We start from the raw sequence: 16,177 nt of genomic DNA, 5'->3' as shown, positions 1-16,177 counted from the left end.
CAAAAACAAAAAACTTGACTGAATATTGTTTATGAGCCATATATGTATGCATAATTTTTAATGATTACAGTAAGTGAATTTCAACTTCATATGGCCACACTGATTCTGTCAGGATTGTCTTCACAAAAACAAATCAATGAGCTGAAAATTTCTGCATTTATCCCTTAGCTTTATAATTAACCAATTCGTGGTCCCCAGTCCCCTCAACTATTTTGAACTAAGCCTAAATGCTGAATTATTTAATTATTAAATTAATTAAGCACTTTGCAAGTCAGATAAACTTTGTAATTTAATTTGTACTGGTAAAGAATCTGTTCTAAAAACTTTGCTTTGAAACGTGTGGTTTTATTTGCATAAATGGAGCCAGTAATTAAATTATATCTTTTATTTTGATATGCAGGAGTCCAGATCTTCCATAAAATGGGTGTTTCTCACATTGTTACTGAACATTAACTAGATAATCTATTCAGTAAAGTTCAAGCTGCCATGGAAGAAATACCAGTAAAAGTCGCTGTAAGAATTAGACCTCTACTTTGCAAAGAAGTTCTTCATAAACATCAAATTTGTGTGAGGGATGTTCCCAACACCCAACAGATTATCATTGGCAGAGACAGAGTTTTTACTTTTGATTTTGTTTTTGGCAAAAATTCCACTCAGGATGAAGTTTATAATATATGCATAAAGCCCCTAGTGCTGTCGCTCATCGAGGGTTATAACGCAACGGTTTTTGCGTATGGACAAACTGGATCTGGGAAGACATACACCATTGGAGGAGGCCATGTTGGTAAGACTCTCAACTCTCATTTCCCCTTTTATAGCGTGTGTGTGAAGAATTCATTTCGTTTGTGACTGAGCACTGTTTTATTGGGTGTGCTTTGTTTGACTTTGCCCTGCAGATGAGCCTAGGCTCGTCTCCTGTTCTTGATACTTTAAACGCTGGTGTGTGGCCATCTGTTTGAGTCCATCATAGACCTTAAAATTTTGATTTTGATTCTAAGGTCCTGGAAATAGAGCTTGGTTGCTGTGCTTGCTGGCTAAGTACCAGCTACTGAGCTAGATCCCTAAGCCTCGTTTTTACCTTTTTTGGTGCAAGGGAAAGTCACTCAGTTGCCCTTAAAACTTATTCTGTAGCACAAGTAGTCTTTGAAATTATGATTCCCTTGCCTCCATTTAGGCTGGTTCCATTTCTTGGCTGTTGTGAATAGTTGAGCAGTAATCAGAGATGTGCAGGTGTTTCCGGGATGTCCTAAAGTCCTTTGGGCATAGAGTAAGGTAACCAGGGCCAGAAAGATGGCTTGGTGGATTAGAGCATTTGGTACTGTAAGACGGAACCAGGGTTGAGTCCCAGCACCAACATGTGGCTCACAGCTATCTCAACTGTAGTACTAGGAAACCCCGGTGCTCTCTTCAGACCTCCTCGGATACCAGGCACACTCATGGTGCACACGCATACATGTTGTCAAAACAGCCACAAATATAACATAAATAATCTAGAAAATAAAAAGCAGCTGAAATGGATACTTAGAAGATACTTAGGAATATTATAACAGCCATATGGAAGTTCTAGTTCTGGGTTTTGGGGAACTTCTGTACTGACTTTCTTTTTTGCAGCACGGCTTTTCTTTTTTTTCTTTCATTTTCTAGAGGCAGGGTTTCTCTGTGTAGTCCTGACTGTCCTGGAACTCACTCTGTAGACCAGACCGGCTTCAAACTCACAGAGATCCACCTGCCTCTGCCTTCCAGTGCTGGGATTAAAGTCATGCATCACCACCACCTGGCTTTTTTTTCTTTTTCTTTTTTTTGACTTTTGTTTATTTATTATTTTGTTATATATATAGTGTTCTGTCTGCATGTATCCCCGCAGGCCAGAAGAGGGCACCATATCTCATTATAGATGGTTATGAGTCACCATATGGTTGCTGGGAATTGAACTCAGGACCTCTGGAAGAGCAGCCAGTGCTCTTAACCTCTGAGCCACCTCTCCAGCCCTTCTTTTCTTTTTTAATTAAGATTTTCATTTATTTTCCATACCAACCATAGTTTCTCCTCCCTCTTCTCTTCCCTTCCCTCCCCCCACCTCCTATCTATACTTCCTATCTATTCCCCCTCCTTTCAGAAAGGGGCAGGCCTCCCATGGGAGTCAACAAAGCATGGCATATTACATTGATGCAGGACCAAGCTCCCAGGCATCTCTGCATAGAGAATAGGGTCCAAAAAGCAAACTTATGGGCCAGAGGCAGGTCCTGATCCCAGTGCTAGGGGCCCCACAAACAGACTAAGCTATATAACTGTCATGCACGTGCAGAGGGCCTAGGTCTGTCCTATGATGGCTCCCTAGCTGTTTGTCCAGAGTACAGGTCAGCTGCCTCTGTGGGTTCCCCCCATCATGATCTTGACCTCCCTCCCTCTCTTGTTCATACAGTCCCTTCTCTCTCTCATCAACTGGACTCCAGGAGTTTGGCCCAGTGCTTGGCTGTGGATCTCTGCATCTGCTTCCATCAGTTACTGGATGAAGGCTCTCTGGTGACAATTAGGGTAGTCACCAATCTGATTACTAGAGAAGGCCAGTTCAGGCATGCTCCCCGCTATTGCTAGGAGTCTCAGCTGGGGTCATCCTTGTGGATTCCTGGGAGTTTCCCTGGCATCAGGTTCCTCTCTATGTAGTAGGAGCTGCTGGCTGTGTTCCGCCACCCGCTCCGCCACTGGCTAGCTTTACCCAAAATAACAACACACAAATTATATTCTTTTAAACACTGCTTGGCCCATTATATCTAGCCTCTTCTCGGCTAACTCTCGCACCTGGGTTAGCCCATTTCTAATAATGTGTGTAGCACTCCAAGGTGCGCTTACTGGGAAGATTCTAGCCTATGTCCATCCTGGGTCAGAGCTTCATCGCGTCTGCCCTGAGGAGCAGCGGCAGCAGCATCTGAGCTCACTTCCTCTTCCTCCCAACATTCTGTTCTGTTTACTCCTCCCACCTATGTTTTAACCTATGAGGCCAAGCAGTTTCTTTATTACTTAACCAATGACCTTCCTCCATCATCTCTAACTCCCAAATGGCCCACTCTATCAAGATACCTGTTTCATTGCTCTTCCTCTCTGTTTCACCCCCAAGTCGACCAACCCGATCCCTCATATTCACCTTCCCACATCCTCTCCACGTCCCTCACCCCCTGCCCCTAGCTTACCCAGGAGATCTCTTCTATTTCCCCTTCCTAGGAAAATTTATGCGCCCCTCTTAGGGTCCTCTGTGTTACATAGCTTCCCTGGGCTGTGGATTGTTGCCTGGTTATCCTTTGCTTTACAGCTAATAAAGTGGAGTTTAGCCGGGCGGTGGTGGCGCACGCCTTTAATCCCAGCACTTGGGAGGCAGAGGCAGGCGGATCTCTGTGAGTTCGAGACCAGCCTGGTCTACAGAGCTAGTTCCAGGACAGGCTCCAAAGCCACAGAGAAACCCTGTCTCGAAAAACCAAAAAAATAAATAAATAAATAAAGTGGAGCTTATGAGTACATACCGTGTTTGTCCTTCTGAGTCTGGTTTACCTCACTCAGGTTGTTTTTTTCTAGTTCCATCCATCTACCTGCAAATTTCATGATGCCATTGTTTTTGCTGCTGAGTAATACTTCTTTGTGTAAATGTATCACATTTTCTTTATCCATTTTTCATTTGAGGGGCATCTAGGTTGTTTCCAGGTTCTGGATATCAGAAATAATGCTGCTGTGAACACAGCTGAGCAAGTGTTCTTGAGGTATGATCGAGCAGCATCCTTTGGGTGTGTGCCCAGGATTCGTATAGCTGTGAACACAGCTGAGCAAGTGTTCTTGAGGTATGATCGAGCATCTTTTGAGTGTGTGCCCAGGATTCGTATAGCTGTGAACACAGCTGAGCAAATGTTCTTGTGGTATGATCGAGCATCCTTTGGGTGTGTGCCCACGATTCGTATAGCTGGGTCTTGAGGTAGGTTTATTCCCAATTTTCTGAAAAACTGCCATACTGATTTCCAAAGTGGCTGTATAAGTTTACCCTCCCACCAGCAGTGGAGGAGTGTTCCCCTTACTCCACATCCTCTCCAATATAGGCTGTTCTTAGCGTTTTTGATCTTAGCCATTTTGACAAGTATAAGATGGTATCTCGGCATTGTTTTGATTTGCATTTCCCTGATAGCTAAGGATGAACAATTTTTAAGTGTTTCTCAGTCATTTGAGATTCTACTGTTGAGAATTCTCTGTTTAAATCTGTACTCCATTTAAACATTGGATCGTTTGTTTTTCTTTTTTAACAATTTATTTAGCTTTATATTGTGTGCATTGGCGTGAAGGTATCAGATCCCCTGGAACTGGGGTTACAGACAGTTGTAAGCTGCCGTGTGGGTGCCGGAAATTGAACCCAGGTTCTCTGGAAGAACAGTCAGTGCTCTTAACCACTGAGTCATCTCTCCAGCCTGATTATTTGGTATTTTGATGTCTAATTTCTTGAGTTCTTTATATATTTTGATGATCAGTTCTCTGCTGCCAGGTGGGGAGTTGGTGAAGATCTTTTCCCATTCCGAAAGCTGCTGTTTTGTCTTATTGACCGTGTCCTTTGCCTTACAGAAGCTTTTCAGTTTCAGGAGGTCCCATTTATTAATTGTCTATCTCAGTGTCTGTGCTGCTGGTGTTCTCTTCAGGAAGTTGTCTCCTGTACCAATGCATCCAAGGCTACTTCCCACTTTCTCTTCTGTCAGCTTCAGTGTAACTGGGCTTATGTTGAGGTTTTTGATCCACTTGGACTTGAATTTTGTGCAGGGTGATAAATACGGATTTATTTGCCTTCTTCTACATGCTGACACCTAGTTATGCCAGCACCATTTGTTGAAGATGCTTTCTTTTTTTCAATTGTATAATTTTGACTTTGTAAAAAATCAGGTGGTTATAAATATGTGGATTTACATTAGAGTCTTCAGTTCGAGTCCATTGATCCACCTGTCTGTTTTTATTACTGTGACTCTGTAGTAGAGCGCTAAGTCAGGCATGGCGATGCCTCCAGAAGTTCTTTTATTGTACAGAATTGTTTTAGCTATCCTGTGTTTTTTGTTTTTCCATATGAAGTTGAGTATTGTTCCTTCAAGATCTGTGAAGAAATGTGTTTGAATTTTGATGGGGATTTCATCGAATCTGTAGATCTCTCTTTTTTTTTTTTGGTGTTTCTAGACAGGGTTTCTCTGTGGCTTTGGAGCCTGTCCTGGAACTAGCTCTGTAGACCAGGCTGGGGTGTCGAACTCACAGAGATCCTCCTGCCTCTGCCTCCCGAGTGCTGGGATTAAAGGCGTGCGCCACCACCGCCCAGCTGTAGATCTCTTTTGGTAACATTGCCATTTTTACTATGTTAATCATAATGATCCATGTGCATGGAAGATCTTTTTATTTCCTGGTGTCTTCTTCAATTTCTTTCTTCAAAGATTTAAAGTTCTTGTAATACAGGTCTTCTACTTGCTTGGTTAGAGTTACCCCAAGATATTTTATGTTATTGGTGGCTATTGTAAAGAATGTTGTTTCTCTGGTTTCTTTCTCAACTCATTTATTATTGTATATGGAGAGCTACTGATTTTTTTGAGTTAATCTTGTATCCAACCACATTACTTAAGGTGTTTATCAGTTGTAGGAGTTCCCTGGTAGAATTTTTGGGGTCACTTATGTATACTATCAAATCATCTGCAAATAGTGAAAGCTTGACTTCTTCCTTTCTAATTTGTATCCCCTCGATCTCCTTTTATTGCCTTATTGCTCTATCTAGAATTTTGAGTACTATATTGAATCAATATGGAGAGAGCGGATAGCCCTGTCTCATTCCTGATTTTAGTGGAATCACTTGGAGTTCCTCTATTTAATTTGATGTTGGGTGTCGGCTTGCTGTAAATTGCCTTTATTATGTTTAGGAATGTTCCTAGTATCCCTAATTTCTCTAAGACCTTTATCATGACTGGGTGGTGGATTTAGTTGAAGGCTTTTTCAGCATCTAATGAGATGATCATGTATTTTTGTTTTCCTTTTAGTTTGTTTATGTGGTGGATTATATTGACAGAGTTTTGTATGTTGAACCATCCCTACATCCCTGGGATGAAGCCTACTTGATCATGGTGGATGATTTTTTTGATGTGTTCTTTGAAGTGTGATATACCATAGGGTCTACATTTCATATACCATAGGGTCTACATTTCATATACCATAGGGTCTACAGTTGGTCTTTGTTGCTATTGCTTCTTTCTTCTCAGGGGAATCCCACAACATTAGAGAATTTTCACTTTGTTGATTGGTTGTTTCCAGGGCCCTAGAATATTGCATGAAATGTAGTAGATACTAAATGCATACTTAATAAATGAATAAATTCTGCATGAGGGGTACATGTGAAAATGTTTGCCCTGAATTGTTTTATATAGGTATATGTGCATGGTATGTATACACACATGTTGTATAGTATACAACTCTATTCCCTTGATACAGGGTCTTTCACTGAACCTAGGCTGGTGATCACCAAACTCCAGTGATCCTCCTATCTCTGCCTGCTGGAGTTACAAACACACTTGTGTCATGCCTGACTCTTTACATGGGTGCTGGAGCTCTCAGCTCAGGTGCTTGTGCCTGTACAGCAAGTGCTCTTACCTGACGAATCATGCCCCTGCCTTTCCCCCCTGAATGTTATGGTTGTGTGGTTTAGCCCTGGCAGGCTTTTAACTTTCTATATAGACCAAGCTGTCCTTGTGTTCATTAATTCAATTAATTACTATACATTTTGAGACCGTGTCTTGCTATGTAATCCTGACTGGAACTCTGTATGTAGGCCAGCCAGGCTGTCTCTGCCTCTGGAGTGCTGGGATTAAAGGTGTGAGCCACCATGCATTAAAGATTTCTGTCTCTTCTCCGCCACCGCCTCCCATATCCCTCTCCCTCCCCCAATTAAGTCCCCCCCCCCAGCCCGAAGAGCAATCAGGGTTCCCTGCCCTGTGGGAAGTCCAAGGAACCCCCACCTCCGTCCAGGTTTAGTAAGGTGAGCATCCAAACTGCCTAGGCTCCCACAAAGCCAGTACATGGCCTGCCCAGTTTTTAAATTCTTATAAAAGAAATGTAAGAAAAATATATTAAACATAAATTTTAGATTCTAGTTTTCTTATATTTCAAGTCTCAGCTATGCTTTCTATTTCTGAATTTTTAGCATCAGTTGTGGAGGGTCAGAAGGGCATCATCCCTCGAGCTATCCAGGAGATATTTCAGAGCCTCTCTGAAAACCCTGGCGTGGACTTTAAAGTCAAAGTGTCATACATAGAGGTATATAAGGAAGACCTAAGAGATCTCTTAGAGCTGGAGACATCCATGAAGGACCTGCACATCCGGGAAGATGACAAGGGGAACACAGGTGACATAGCTCAGTGAAATTATTGAGTTCCTTCAGTGGCATCTAGAAAAACACATCGATATTCCAAGAATTAAGACAATATATGCACAGTGAATTTGCTTTTGCTTTCTGTTCATGTACTTGCTTTGCTGTGCTGGAAGTTATCCAGCTAGGACAGTGCTGTGCCACCAGCCTTCTGATTTGGGATGGAGCCATCAAACACCTATGCTGGCTTTGAACTTTAATCCTTTTGCCTCAACCTCATGAATAGATGGGGTCACAGGTTTCTGGCACCAGGCATGGCTCTTGTTTTCCTGTAATAATTACAGTCAAAATATTGAAGCAAAGTGTTCCTTGTCTCTGTTTGTTTGTTCTCGAAGCCAGGGCCTCATACTTTGCACATTCTCTCCCACTGAGCTGTAGTAGTCCAGCTCCAGGGATTTTGATTGCCAGTCATTTTAAACAATTAAGTATGATATTTATCTAAAATCAACAACTGGATTTTAACCAATAAAATACGCCTTTGAGAGTTTAAGCATAATACCTTTCTTAAAACTGTTCCTTTTGGAGCTTTGCTGAAATGAATGAAACTGACTGAGGCTAGTATTTGAACCCCTGCAAACATGCTATCTGAAACTGACTGAGGCTAGTATTTGAACCCCTGCAAACATGCTATCTGAAACTGACTGAGGCTAGTATTTGAACCCCTGCAAACATGCTATCTGAAACATTAGTGCTTTTTTAAAGGGACTGTCTTTTAGGGTTGCTTAGCAAAGGGTAACTGTTGTGCGATTGATTTAATTATGCTGGATTTTGATGAAAGCATGGTTTTAAAACTTTCTGTTTGAAGTGATTGTTGGGGCCAAGGAGTGCCAAGTAGAGAGCATGGATGAAGTGATGAGTCTCCTGGAGATGGGGAATGCTGCCAGGCACACAAGCACCACCCAGATGAATGAGCACTCCAGTAGATCCCATGCAATCTTTACCATAAGCATTTGCCAAGTTGAGAAAACTCCAGAGACAGCTGAAGATGGAGAATGGTATTCACATCGGCATATTGTCTCCAAATTCCATTTTGTGGATTTGGCTGGATCAGAAAGAGTGACCAAGACGGGGAACACTGGTGAACGATTCAAAGAGTCAATTCAGATCAACAGTGGGCTGCTTGCTTTAGGGAACGTCATCAGTGCCCTTGGGGACCCACGCAGGAAGAGTGCTCATATTCCATATAGGGATGCTAAAATTACCCGGCTTCTCAAAGACTCCCTGGGAGGCAGTGCCAAGACTGTCATGATCACGTGCGTCAGCCCATCCTCCTCAGATTTTGACGAGTCCTTAAATTCTCTCAAATATGCCAACAGAGCTCGGAACATTCGAAACAAACCTACTTTAAACTTTAGCCCCGGGGCAGACCGAATGGATGAGATGGAATTTGAGATTAAGTTGCTTCGAGAAGCTTTGCAGAGCCATCAGGCCAGTATCAGCCAAACCAGCCAGACCCCTTCGGAGGGCATTCCCGACCAAAACCGGCTTCACTCTCTAGAGGAGCAGGTAACCCAGCTCCAGGAGGAGTGTCTGGGCTACCAGGACTGCGTAGAGCAAGCATTTGCATTCCTGGTGGACTTAAAAGATGCAGTCAGGCTAAACCAGAAGCAGCAGCACAAACTCCAGGAGTGGTTTAGCAGGACTCAGGAAGTCAGGAAGGCTGTCATCACCCCATTTCCAGGACACCAGGACGTTGGGGACACGGAGGAAGGACCCCAGCATGTGACAGTTCTCCAGCTGAAGAGAGAACTTAAGAAGTACCAGGTACTTAGACATTACTTTAATTAGTGTATTTTTTGAGACAGCGTCTTGCCATGTAACCCTGGCTGGACCTCAGTGTGTACCTGAACTCTTTCCTTTGTTTCTTGTGTTCTGGGATTTTAGGAGTGTGTGTTCCTAGCAGACTAATAGAACGCCCCTCCCCACTCTGGTGGTAATGGGGATTGAACACTTTCCTTGCATATGCTAGGAAAGTACTTTCCTTTCTGAGATACAGTCCCAGATCTGTTTTATCTTCTTTGAAATAAGGTGTTAATCGATTATCCAGGCTGGTCTTGAGCCCTAGGTAGTGCTCCTGCCTCTGCTTCCTAAGTGCTGGCTATGAATGTGAGCTCTTACACCTGAATCAGACAGCACTTGTTTAAGGGCTGCATTTATTGGGACAAGTAAATTCCAAAAGTTGCTTTGGAATTTCAGAAGTTAGAAAGTTGACAATGAAGATCAACCATTACAATTCCATCCCTTATCAACTTGACATCCATTATTTTTGGTCGTAACATTCCATCCCTGTTTCTTGGTCTCATTTTCATCTCAATACAAAATATATTTACTTAATCTCTAAACATCCCCATAGTCTAAAGATTGCTCAGAAGTCTAAAGTATCCTCTGAGACTCAGGTTTCTTAACTTTGGACCTCTACAATTTCAGTGGGCAATGGCACCAAATAAACATATGCATTACAGAAACAGATCCTAGAAACCCAGCAAGGAAAACATCACATCTTGCAACTTCATGTCCAGCATCTGGGGCTTGTGATATATCATCTGGGCTACAAAGGGCTTGGGTTGCCACACCTCTCCAGCTCTAATGCTTTTGTACAGATAGCCTCTCTCTTAGGCTTGTCTTACTGCGTGTCTATAGCTTTCCTTAATCAGTGTCCCATGGCCCTGGCATCTCCAATGTTCTGAGGTTTCACAACAGTGTAGGCATTGCCCTCGCAGCTTTACCTATTGACCCTTAGGGATTCCTTTCAGGCAATTCTACATTGCAGTACATTGGCTAGTCTCAGTGGCTTTCTACAAACTTGGTACAAGCCTCCACGACCTTCCACTTTTGTTTCTGTCATGCCTACAAAGGCAGTTATCTCCTGGATAATGCTGCCAGGTGGTGCTGCAGCTGTGTTCACCTATGGATGAAATGCTGTCCTAGGCAGCTGTTTCTGGAAGGGAACCCCTTCAACAACAGCAGCAGCTTGGTCTCTCTTCTATCAGATGAATTTTCATTCTCACAAGATGGAGCCTTTCTTAGGTAGAATCTTGCCATCAGGGCACATTTCCTCTTGCCCTAGTGCAAAGCACTGGGTTTTTTTTTGTTGTTGTTGTTATTTTTAACAGTTCTAATTTCATTAACAATTACAGCTGTCTTTTTAGCCACCTTTCTACCTGTTTCTTTCCCTGGCAAGCAGTACATTTTGCCGACAGTGTATGCTCTGCTTGTAGCTTTCTCTTTCGCTGTGTAGATCTAGGTAAGAGCATTGAGTAGTTACTATGCTATAACCTGAATGCTTTCTTGTTTGAAGTTTTCTTCACTAAACAAATTAGTCCAGAATGCTTTGAATTCAGCCTCGCTCAAGTTCTCATGGACAGGCTTTGTCAGCCTGTAACAGTTCCCATTAGAGTCCCGGTTTCCCTCTGAAGCCTCATGAACTGAGTCTTCACGCTCCACGTTTCTTCTGGTGTTCCGGTCAACCAAACTGCTGCCGGAATGACCCGCTAAGCTCCAAGTGTAGCATTCAAGGGTTTTCCACATTAATTTTCCAAACTTTCATAGTCCTCCGGCAAACCAGGTCATGTGATGAGCTTCATCACAACAATTGCCCTACTTCTTTTTTTGTTTTTGTTTTTGTTTTTTGTTTTTCGAGACAGGGTTTCTCTGTGGCTTTGGAGCCTGTCCTGGAACTAGCTCTGTAGACCAGGCTGGTCTCGAACTCACAGAGATCCGCCTGCCTCTGCCTCCCGAGTGCTGGGATTAAAGGCGTGCGCCACCAACGCCCGGCTGCCCTACTTCTTAGTAGCAATTTTTTTCTGTCAGTTACTTTTCTTGTGCTGAGAAAAATCCCTCACGAGAGCAGCCTACAGAGAGGAGGACTCATTTTGGATCACAGTTTTGAGGGTCCAGTCCTTGATGACAGAGCTGCCATGACGGCTGGAGCATAAGGCCCTCACGTCAGGAAGAAGACAGGTAAACGCTGGTATTCCAGCTCATTTTTGTCCCCATGGAATGGTACCATTCACATTTACAGTGCTTTCCCTCAGCCTTTGTACAAGACCTTAAAGGCACACCCACGCTTAATACCTATCAGTCTGCCTGACAGATTCTTTGTGCTTATTTAGTTTAAAAAACTGTTTACTCTGTATCTTAAGTTTATGCTGAACCTAACAAAATTAGTCATAAACAAGAAATAAAGACATTACATTTTATTTCTGGACTTTAGAATCTGTCTCTTGCTAGTGAATGTATTAAAAATCCACAAGGAAACTATTTAAATGCCCAAGTGAATTTTTATATCTTATAGGTCTTATAGGAAGATGAGAGCTTTGATTATTAAAACCCACATTAAAGTCTCATGACAAGTTTAGCAAAGTTACAATTGTACTCTAGACCCTAGATAACTAATTTTTATATAGAGGAAAAAATTATCAAGAAAATCATATTTTCATGGCGTCACAGTGATGGCCCCTCTATGTATGTCTTTCTCAGATTATATCATCATGTGGTTCTCTGAGTAATTCTGAGCTCTGTCTTCCTTTCCTCCCAGTGTGCCCTGGCTGCTGACCAAGTGCTGCTCACTCAGAAGGAGCTGGAGATGGAGGAGCTAAGGAATCAGGTGCAGCTGATGGCGGAGGAGAACAAGGGGCACGCGGTGTCTTTGAAAGAAGCCCAGAAAGTGAACAGATCGCAGGTAGGGCTGAGCGCACAGAGTCTGTAGCACAGCGTCCGGGTGGACGGAGAGCATCTTAAACCATAGACTGGTGCTTTCCTGAGGGGCATTTCCTGTGGATAGCTCTGGACACTGGCAACTGAATTATTTTTTAAACCCTAAATCTTAAGGGGAAACCATTTTTGTTGTTAACCTGGCATGTGTTTCACAGACAAAGAAAATACCTGTGGATTTGATTTACAAATTATGCATTAATTATAGTTTCTCCAGCCTCTTTCATTCACTTTTGTCAAATTACTAGGCAATGAGTGTTACGGACTGCAAGGCAGGACTGGTGGTGTGGGGCAGTGGTAAACAGCTTACCTGATATGTGCAAGACCGTGGGCTCAGTCTCTTGTGACATTCTCTCTCTGTGTGTCTTTTCTCAAATCCCAAAGCAATTAGAAGGTAATCATAAAAATTTAAACTTTTATAATTCACAAGGTTAACCTCTTAAGCTACATGAGTGATTTGTTCTTTGATTTTAGTTAAGTCTGAAATTCTCTGTCTTGGAATTCATATAAGTAACACAGATATTCCTGTATATTTAAAATTTTTTGTCTAAGGCCAATTGTAATGGCTCATACCTTTAACCCCAGCACTCAGGAGGCAGAGACAAATGATCTCTGTGATTTAGAGTCCAGCCTGGTCTACACAGAGTGTTCTAGGCCATCCGGGGTTACATAATGTAACCCTGTCTCAAAAACAAAACACAATATTTTGCTCAGACTAGGGTCCTGCCATATTTTTTTTAAAGATTTATTTATTATGTATACAATGTTCCTCCTGCATGTGCACCTCTATGCCAGAAGAGGGCATCAGACCTCATCACAGATGGTTATGAGCCATCATGTGGTTGCTGGGAATTGAACTCAGGACCTCTGGAAGAACAGCCAGTGTTCTTAACCTCTGAGCAATCTCTCTAGCCCAGGTCCTGCAATATTTCTTCTGTTTTTATTTTTCCCTTTTAATTTCAGACCTTGCATTTTGACCCATTTTAAGTTGATTTTTGTATAGAAGACACTGAAGTCCAGTTTCTTTATTCTCTGTATGAATATCCAATTTCTTGAGCACAATTTCTTGAAAATACTGTCTTTTCTCCACTGTATTTTTACTGTATATATAAGTTAGGGTTCTATGGCTGTGACAAAACACCATGACTAAAAAGTAAATTGGGGAGGAAAGGGTTTATTTGGCTTAACATTTTCATATTGCCGTTTATCATCAAAGAAGCTGAGACTGAAACTCAAACAGGGCAGGAACCTGGAGGCAGGAGCTGATGCAGAGGCCATGGAGGGGTGCTGCTTACTGGCTTGTTCATCATAGCTTGCTTAGTCTGTTTTCTTATAGAACCCAGGATCACCAGCCTAGAGGTGACACCACCTACAATGGGCAGGCCCTCCTCCATTAATCAAGGTAGCTCTTACATCTTGTTAACCCATTTCTATTAATCTGTTTATCACCAGAAGGCTGTGGTCTACCAGTAAGGTTCCAGTGTCTGTCTCCTTCGGCAGCCACCTGGCATCTCCTTGACTCTGTCTACTTTCTCTCTATATATATATCTCTGTTCAGATTTCGCACCTTAGTATATTCTGCCTTGCCGTAGGCCAAAGTAGATTTGCTAACCAATGGTAATAAAATATATTCACAGCATACAGAGGGGAATCCCACATCACCAAAATGCTGGGGTCTTCTGCTGTAACTGGGTTGCACTTTCACCAGTACCCTCTCATGAGCTTTCTCCCTGCCTCAACTTCTCTGCATGACCCCTTCTGTTCTGAGGTTTCAACTTCCACCGAGGCTACATCGTCACCAGTGACTTCTCCTGGCCTCTTACAGTGCCAACTCTCAACTTCATTTCTTTAAAACCAGCACTACCTTGGTTATTCTTAACAATACCAAAGTTTCGCTTCCAGTATGAGGTACAACCTTGGTCACCTCTGACACACAGCTTTTGTGGGGGTAACTCTGAGGAAATGCTTCTCAGAAGATTTTTGCTCAACAATTGATGCTGGTGTTTTCTGAATCACCACTAATTTCTTAGCTCCAGCTAACCAACATCAGTTGTTACAGTAACGTAAAGGTTCCACTTCAGTTGTGCTGGTCTCTTGTTAATCACAGCTGACCAGAGTGACAGAATTTTAATTCAAAATAGAAAAAGCCCATGATAGAGTATTGAATTTTCCCTCTGAAACTTCATAAGCCAGGCCTCCATTGTCTGCATTGTTCTGGCCACTCAATGGCTTTTCTAGCCCAAAGTTCAAAGTCCTTCCACAGTCATCCCCAAAACATGGTCAGGTCTGTCATAGCAACACCCCACTCCTGGTTCTAACTTCTGTCCTAATAGATTATCTGTTGCTGAAGACCAAAAACCAAATTGGAGAGAAAAAGGTTTATTTTGCTTAATACTTCTATGTTGTTCATCATCAAAGGAAGTTGGTACAGGAACTCAGACAGGCAGGAACCCGGAGGCAGGAGCTGACACAGAGGCCATTGTTTAATTTTACCAATAAAGACTTGGGAACCAGATGCTGGGGTGAAAGCCTGCTAGCTCAGAGAAACAGAGAAAGCACCCAACTGACCCTCCTCTCCCCAAAGCCTCTCCTCTCTCCTGCATCTCAAACAAGTCTCCTGAAACTCAGTGTCTCTTCCCCTTGCTCTATATGTTTTTTTCTTAATCATCCTATGTTCACTTTTTGTCAACTGATTGGTTGCTCTGCCTCTTGACCTATAGTTGACTTTATTTAATCATGTTTATAATATTCAAGCAGAAAGCTCTTGGATTAAAGGTATGTGCTAGGGTTGATTCTACAACAGGCCATGGAGGCTCGCTTCTCATGATTTGCTCAGTTTACCTTCTTATAGAACCCAGGACCACCAACCCAGAGATGGCACCATATACAGTGTTCTGGACTCTTCTCCATCAATCACTAATTTTTTGTTTATCTTTTGCCTTTGTTTTTCAAGACAAGGAGTTTCTGTGTAACCCAGCTGTCCCGGAACTCACTCCAGTTCCGGGACAGTAAACCAGGATGGCCTCAAACTCAGAGATCCACCTGCCTCTGCCTCCTAAGAACTGGGATTAAAAGAGTGCACCACCACCACCTGGCTGCTGTCAGTCACTAATTAACAAAATGACCAGCAGCCCAATGTTATAGGGCATTTTCTCGGTTGAGTCTCCCTCCTGAAAGATAGCTCTAGCTTGTGTCAAGCTGACATAAGACTAGCCAGCACACTGTCTTTGTCAAAAATCAGTTGACTGTAAATACTCGGATGTAAGAACTCTGTTTCATTTTTCTGTGTAACATACACACCACATAGTTTAAATAAACAGACATTCTGTGTTTTAATGCATGTAGCATGCTGTTTGGATTTGGTTATATAGTCTTTGTAGTCCTGTGCAGGTTTGGGTTGGCCCTTTCTCCAGCCTTCCCTTTCCCCAATCTCTGTACCCTCATCCCATCTCAATTTTCAACCCCTGATATTGCTCCCTCGACTTCATAGCAGATGGTTTTTGCTCTTCCCACCCACATGAAAAACTCACTTTCTTGTCCACCTCTAATGGACTGTTCTTGCTGCCTGGGCTGTGCAAGTATTCACTCCAGCTGGAACGTGGAAGTCTGGAGGTTTTGAAGTTAGGATCCACATATAAGACTGTCAACAGAGAGAATTCCCCGTTCCCCCACATTCTTGCCACCATTGTTGCCCTTTTATTTTCTTCTACATTTATTTATGCCCCCCTCCGTACACGCAGTGCATTTATGTACACGTGCCACCGTGTTCTTCTGGAGGTCAGAGTATAATTTACTGGAGTTGGTTTCTTCTCCCACCATGTGGACCATGGGAAGCACATTAGGATTGGCAACAAACATTCTTAACTTAATAACCACCTTGCCATCACTTTGGGTTTTCAATAGCCATTGAGACTAGGGTAAGATGTTAGCTAAAAGTAATTTTAGTTTTCCCTTTCTAGATGAGTGATGTGAACCACTTTAAGTCTTGACTAGCCATTTGTATTCCCTTGAGAACTCGCTGTTTAGATCCGTGGTCCTGTTTTTGTTTTT

At 42.6% G+C, this 16,177-nt stretch overlaps 1 protein-coding gene across 1 annotated transcript in view; it reads left to right on the top strand.

Moving 5' to 3' along the window:
* The first annotated feature begins 486 nt into the window (after nucleotides 1-486).
* Kif27 (kinesin family member 27) overlaps nucleotides 487-16,177 on the top strand; it is a 75,378-nt gene continuing 59,687 nt past the window's right edge. Inside the window, exons 1-4 of the mRNA XM_005355288.3 lie at nucleotides 487-784; nucleotides 7,190-7,390; nucleotides 8,220-9,178; nucleotides 11,952-12,095. Of these exons, the coding sequence (XP_005355345.1) occupies nucleotides 487-784; nucleotides 7,190-7,390; nucleotides 8,220-9,178; nucleotides 11,952-12,095 (1,602 nt within the window). The remainder of the gene's footprint in view (nucleotides 785-7,189; nucleotides 7,391-8,219; nucleotides 9,179-11,951; nucleotides 12,096-16,177) is intronic.

This window comes from Microtus ochrogaster, chromosome 16 (genome assembly GCF_000317375.1).
Source record: "Microtus ochrogaster isolate Prairie Vole_2 chromosome 16, MicOch1.0, whole genome shotgun sequence".
Taxonomy (NCBI): domain Eukaryota; kingdom Metazoa; phylum Chordata; class Mammalia; order Rodentia; family Cricetidae; genus Microtus; species Microtus ochrogaster.
This window is presented reverse-complemented; position numbering and strand designations above follow the sequence as displayed.